General features: G+C 58.8%; 1 protein-coding gene across 2 annotated transcripts in view; it reads right to left on the reverse strand.

Annotated features, from left to right (window-relative positions):
• UCK1 (uridine-cytidine kinase 1) overlaps positions 1–4,436 on the reverse strand; it is a 7,509-nt gene extending 3,073 nt beyond the window's left edge. Inside the window, exons 1-5 of one of the 2 annotated variants that reach the window (XM_054500615.2) lie at positions 4,218–4,436; positions 3,625–3,784; positions 2,620–2,716; positions 2,255–2,397; positions 2,071–2,165 (exon numbers count right to left, since the gene is read on the reverse strand). In XM_054500615.2, coding sequence (XP_054356590.1) covers positions 2,071–2,165; positions 2,255–2,397; positions 2,620–2,716; positions 3,625–3,784; positions 4,218–4,325 — 603 coding nt within the window. In that variant the 5' untranslated portion in view covers positions 4,326–4,436. The remainder of the gene's footprint in view (positions 1–2,070; positions 2,166–2,254; positions 2,398–2,619; positions 2,717–3,624; positions 3,785–4,217) is intronic. The other variant, XM_054500616.2, reaches the window with a different exon arrangement.
• Positions 4,437–6,000: the final 1,564 nt, after the last annotated feature.

The raw sequence follows: 6,000 nt of genomic DNA on the forward strand, positions 1-6,000 counted from the left end.
GGGCTGGAGGAGTCCAGGAGAGCTGGCAGGGGTCTTAACTGCCAGCAGGGATGGGCCTGAATACAGTTGGAAAATACCTACAAGGTCCAGGCAGAGGACTGCACAAGCCACTCAACATGAGGTGAAGGAAAAGGAGGCTCAAGAACGGCTCTGGGTGGGGCTGGGACCGGGTGCGGTGGCTCACGCCGGTGATCCCAGCACTTTGGGAGGCTGAGGTGGGTGGACTGCTTGAGGCCAGGAGTTTGAGACCAGCCCAGCCAACATGGCAAAACCCCGTCTCTGCAAAAAAAAAAAGAGGAAAAATTAGCCAGGCGTGGTGGTGCGTGCCTGTAGTCTCTGGCTACTCAGGAGCCTGAGGTGGGAGGATCACTTGAGAGTGGAAGGTGGAGGCTGCAGTGAAGCAAGATCTCACCACTGCACTTGGGCCTGGGTGGCAGAGGAGACCCTGTCTCAAAAAACAAGCAAGCAAACAAACAAACCAAAAACATCTCTGGGACCTGGGCTCAGGACATAGCAGGTGACAGCGCTTCCTCCATTCAGGTCGCTGAGTCAGATTTGATATCCAGAGTTTTACTGCAAATCACCTACTTTTTGCCAAATATCTTTCTGTGAATGAGAGACTAAAACAAGTTAACTTTAAAAATTATATTTCAGAAATTTCAGACAGCATGAATGCAAAAAAAAAAACCAAAAGTTTTCTTTATATAGCAGCAGATAGGCCAGGCATAGTGGCTCACACCTGTAATCTCAGCACTCTGGGAAGCTGACGTGGGAGGACCACTAGATCCCAGGAGATGGAGACCAGCCTGGGCAACACAGGGAAACCCCTTCTCTACAAAAATTTAAAAATTAACCGAGCATGGTGGTACACGCCTGTGGGCCCAGCTACTCGGGTTGCTGAGGTGGAAGGATCGCTTCAGCTTAGGAGGTCAAGGCTGCAGTGAGCTGTGATTGCACCACTGTACTCCAGCCTGGGCAAGAGAGCGAGACTCTACCTCATTAAAAATAAAATTTAAAAAAAGGCCAGGCACAGTGGCTCAATCCCAGGATTTTGGGAGGCCGAAGTAGGTGGATCACTTGAGGCCAGGAGTTCGAGACCAGCCTGGGCAATATGGCGAAACCCCATCTCCACTAAAAATACAAAAATTAGCTGGGTGTGGTGGCGTATGCCTGTAATCCCAGCTACTCGGAAGGCTGAGACAGGAGAATTGCTTAAACTTGGGAGGTGGAGTTTGGAGTGAGCCGAGATCGCGCCATTGCACTCTAGCCTAGACGACAAAAACAGACTCTATCTTAAAAAAAAAAAGAAAAAAAACCCAGCAGATAGAACTTATTTGTCCTACGTTATCAAAGGCAGGAATCTTGGTTTCAGTTCCTTTGTGCTGTATTTTTACCTTAACAGGCAAAATGTTCCTGTGCAAAACACTCCAATTTGAGTAGAGCCACAAGTCCCATCAAGCCAGAAACACAAGATGGAGAAATGGAGAAAAGACAGGTGGGTGTGCAGTGGGGAGTTCCCGCTCCCTGCGAGCCAGCTGGGATCTGGGCACAGCGCTCACTCCAAGATTTCAGAGCACTGGCCCGGAGCAGCCTGGGGACAAAGACCCTGGAGGAGCAGCTCTGAAGCACCTTCTGAGGGCCAGATCCCGGCCTTGGCAGTGAACAGACTAATGTGCTCCTGGGGTTCCCCACTCTGCGGAGAATAAGCACCCAGGACGCATTAGATGATAAGTGCCCTGAAAAAAGGAAGCAGGCAGAGAGGCTGGCGCTGGGTGCAGAGGGTTTTCAGTGTTGAACGGGGACGCTGGGCAAGGGCCTGAGGCAGGGAGGAAGCAGCCATTGTGGATGTGGGGGAGATATGGGGCTTTTCTAGGCAGAGGGAGGAGCAGGCACAGAGAATGTTTTTAGAGCTGAGAACTACTCCCAGGGTATGTGGCCGTAATGAGCCAAATTCTTCTCCTTTTTTTCAATCAGATCACTGTCACCCAGCACTCAGCCCTCTCACAGTACTGGGTCCCACATGTCCTTGTGAAAGGGGAAAACAGGCTCTTAAGCAGCGAGCACAGGTACCGGCAGGCAGAACTCCTCGAAGGCCGGCTTCACGAAGGTGGTGTACTGCGTCAGAATCTGCTCCAGGTCCCTCCCTCGGCGCACGTCCCGGAGAACTGCAGCGGCAAGAGGCAGGTGTGCATCAGACCTCAGGACCTGCTGCCAGCCTCGGCCAGGCAGGCGGGGAGGCCCGCGGCCGCCTTACCTCTTCGAGACAGCCTGACGTCGGAGTCGGTGTCCACGAAGAGGCGCAGGTGGAACATGTCCCGGATCTCCTGGCTGTAGAACACCAAGATGCCCTCAAACAGAACCACGTCCGCAGGGTAGACCACCGTGGTCTCTGGTAACCTGAGGGGGGCACAGGGAAAGGGGCTCTGCTGCAGACACAGGGTCTCCGGGCCACACACACAGTCAGCTTCCGTCACAGGGACACTGACTCTGTGGGCGGGGGTGGGGGACCCACAGAAACCAACTGGGGTGAGGCCTGCCACCAGGCAGGTCTGTGTGAGCCCCAGAGGGGACGTCCTAGCTGGCCTCTCTCCTCGGCCCTCCCTAGAACCACCTGCTTACCTTGAGTGCGTCACAAAATCATAGGTCGGCACCTCCACAGTTTTGCCCTCCACAATGTTCTTCAGAGTCCTGTGCATCAAATCATTATCAAAGGCATCTGCAGGGTTGGAGACAAAGGCAAGACAGGCAGATGCCCTCGTGCAGTGGACAGCAGGGAACCCTCTCTGCTCTGGGGTCAGCACAGCTGGGTGCTGGGGACACCGAGGACCCTAGCACAGGTAGACTAGGACACTGCCATACAGTGTATGTTTGGTAGCAACAGCGCCCTCTGCAGCCCTGCAGACCACAGGATGACCCTGTCCTTGCTGTTCTCGGGCTGTGCCACCGCCCAAGCTCTGTGCCACTGGGATGCCAGAACACAGGGGTTTTCTGATCAGCTCTTCCTGGGAGGTGGGTAGGCTGGGCCTCTGCTTCTCTCTCTTTCTGGGACTAACTGGTTAGACTGCGGCTTTGCAGGCCTTCTTCCTACAAGTCCTTGGGAAAAGGCTGACCATGCCAGCCAGCCAGGGTGGAATCTTCTAGCAGTGGCAGGTGTCTCCCTGCCGTATCTGCCCCTGTTTACCTGGCCCGGAGCTTCAGGCCACCAGCACTAGTTTATCCACCGCCTCCCACACTGGCCTCTCTGAGGACTTTGCCCCAAAGCAGGGGAGGGAAATGAAGGGCCAGTGGGCAGAGGTGTGTGTAGAGGGCCCTAAAGGCCCCAACGTGGGAAGGGAAGATGGGAGGATTTCTCCAGGATCACAGTTGTGGCAAGGCAGGGCAGGGCTCCCCAGAGTGCAACAGCCTTCCTGACTGTCCCCCTGGGGGGGACACCCAGGGCCCAGAGAACTCGGCAAAGTTCCCCTGACTTCACTGCGCAGCCAACTCCACTGCAGGCTGCATGGCGAGTTGAGGGGAACAACCCAAGCGGGTCTGCATCCATCCAACCCTGGGCCCAAGCGCAGCTGGTTAGTGGCCGCCCAGAATGGGGTCTGCCCTCCCCACACCATTGGGCTCTCGATTTACCTGGGTGGTCAAAATTGTACTGTCCTTTCAAGGCCTTGGCCTTCTGCTCTGCCGTCAGGACCTTGTAGAACCTGTCCTGGCTCAGGATGACCACCTTCCGCTGCCGCTGCTCCACCTCGTTCTGTCCCAGCAACTCCATGATCTTCTCACACACGGTCGACTGGAGACACAGAAATGGGATTCCCGCCTGGAACCGCTCGTCCTGTGACAGGCACGGGGCCGGCTTCTGGAGACACTGACCCACCCGCCCCCTAGGAGGGGATGCTCGGAAGGCGGGAGGACACCAACAGGTGTGGATGGTCTCAGCGGGATGGCCGCGGGGGCCCAACGGGGTTAGCACGGACTTGGGGCTCCGAGGGGCCCGGCCGGCGGAGAGGCTGTGGGGGAGCCCCGAGACCCAGCGCCCCAACCCCTCGCCCGCCCCAGCCCGCCCCGGCCCATCGCGGCCCGCAGCCCCTTCGCTCCCGCGCCCTGCCCCTGCCTGGGAGGGGGCCCCTCGGCCGGGGCTGGGGTCTCCTCTCTGGACCCCAGCCGGACCGGGCCGCCCGTAGGCACTGGCGAGAGGCGAGACCCCGGCCCGCTCGGCCCCTTACCTTCCCGCTGGCAGTGCCGCCGCTCACCCCTATCAGGAAGGGCCGCTGGTGCGGACGGTCGGCCTCCGGCGCGGGGCTCTCGCAGTCGTCGCCTCCCGCCGAAGCCATCTCAGCCTCAGCTCCCGCGCATCGGGTCCCCGAGCCCGCCCCTTCCCCAGGCCCAGCGCGCCCGCCCCTTCCCCAGGCCCGGCGCGCCCGCCCAGCGCCGAGGTCGGAGGCGACCCGGGCGATCACTTCCGGGGGCGCGCGGGACACGCCGGGAGTTGTAGTCCACGCCAGGAGCGGGGGGGGGGGTCGCGTATGCGTGGGGGTGCAGGGCCTGAATCCCGCACACCCTGGGCGCCCGCGTCCAATCGCGCCGAAAGGTGGCTGGCAGGGACTGCTGCGCCCCGGTCTTGAGCCGGCTGCAAGGTCTCAAACTCAAGTGGCCCGGAAGGTGCCCGTTCCGCACCCCGAGGCTGGGGCTGCGCCTTCGTCCGAGTGCTTGCCTCTGCCTCGCGCTGCCTCTGCCCCAGTCCCGGGCCCTCCCCCGGCCGCCCCCGGGCCTGGCCACCTCCAGCCCAGGCTCCTCTTGGCCATCGGGGCCTCCGGACTGTCCGGACGCCTCCCATCCCACCCGCTGCTGGAGCCGTCGGGACGCCCCGGAACGTGGCGGGGGCTGTCGCCTGATGACTTTAGGCTCGCGCCTACAGCGCGCCAAGGAGGCAGAGGCCCGTGTGCCGGGTTCCACCCCTGCCGCCCCCCCCCGCTCCGTGCCTGGCACAAAGAACGTGACAGGCAAATTCTGATCCATTGAAATTGTGGATTTCCAGCCGGGCGCGGTGGCTCCGCCTGTAATCCCAGCACTTTGGGAGGCTGAGGCGGGTGGATCACGAGGTCAGGAGATCGAGACCATCCTGGTTAACACGATGAAACCCTGTCTCTACTAAAAATACAAAAAATCAGCTGGGCGTGGCGGCACGCGCCTGTAGTCCCAGCTACTAGGGAGGCTGAGGCAGGAGAATCGCTTGAACCCGGGAGGCGCAGGTTGCAGTGAGCCAAGATTGCGCCACAGCACTCGAGCCTGGGAGACAGAGCGAGACTCCATCTCAAAAAAAAGAGAAATAAATAAATAAATTGTGGATTTCCCCAAGACAGAAAGCCTGTTTGCAAGTCCAGCTCCTAATGCAGCAGAGCACTCCCTAAATATGTGATGATGCTGAGATATGATGCCAGCAGGACTAGAGTAACCTGCCGGCATGAAAACTCTTGGTTTCTGTCACTTGGCGGGTATTCCTCCATCCCAGGAGGGGCTACAGGCAGCTCCCGGTCATCAGTGGGAGGGGACTTGGGCTCCCGGAGCCCTGTGGACATGGACAGCTGGAAGCTCCCTGAAGGGGCACTGAGTAAGCTTGGCTTGCCAGGGAAAGCAGTCCCCTACACAGGGAAAAACGGTGGCAGGTTAGGAGCCAGCTGACCTTGGGCAGTGACATGATCACTCATGTTTTTCCACTTCCAGTGCAGGGGAAATACCGTGGTGAGATTCCCCTGCCCTAAAGTACACGAAGGGCTTGGCGAGGGCCCGGCCCAGAGGCAGTGCCTGTTCTGTGTTTTCTTAGATTCCGTATTTGTCTATTTGGCATCCATTCATCACCCAACTGGTTCTGTTAGCTACATTTTCTTATTTTCTGTATCCTTGGTGCTCTGGCATTTGGGCTCAGGGTTAGCCGATTCTTAGAGATAGCAAAGGCCAGGCCGGGTGCGGTGGCTCACGCCTGTAATCCCTGCACTTTGGGAGGCCGAG

Source organism: Pongo pygmaeus, chromosome 13, assembly GCF_028885625.2.
Source record: "Pongo pygmaeus isolate AG05252 chromosome 13, NHGRI_mPonPyg2-v2.0_pri, whole genome shotgun sequence".
Taxonomy (NCBI): Eukaryota; Metazoa; Chordata; class Mammalia; order Primates; family Hominidae; genus Pongo; species Pongo pygmaeus.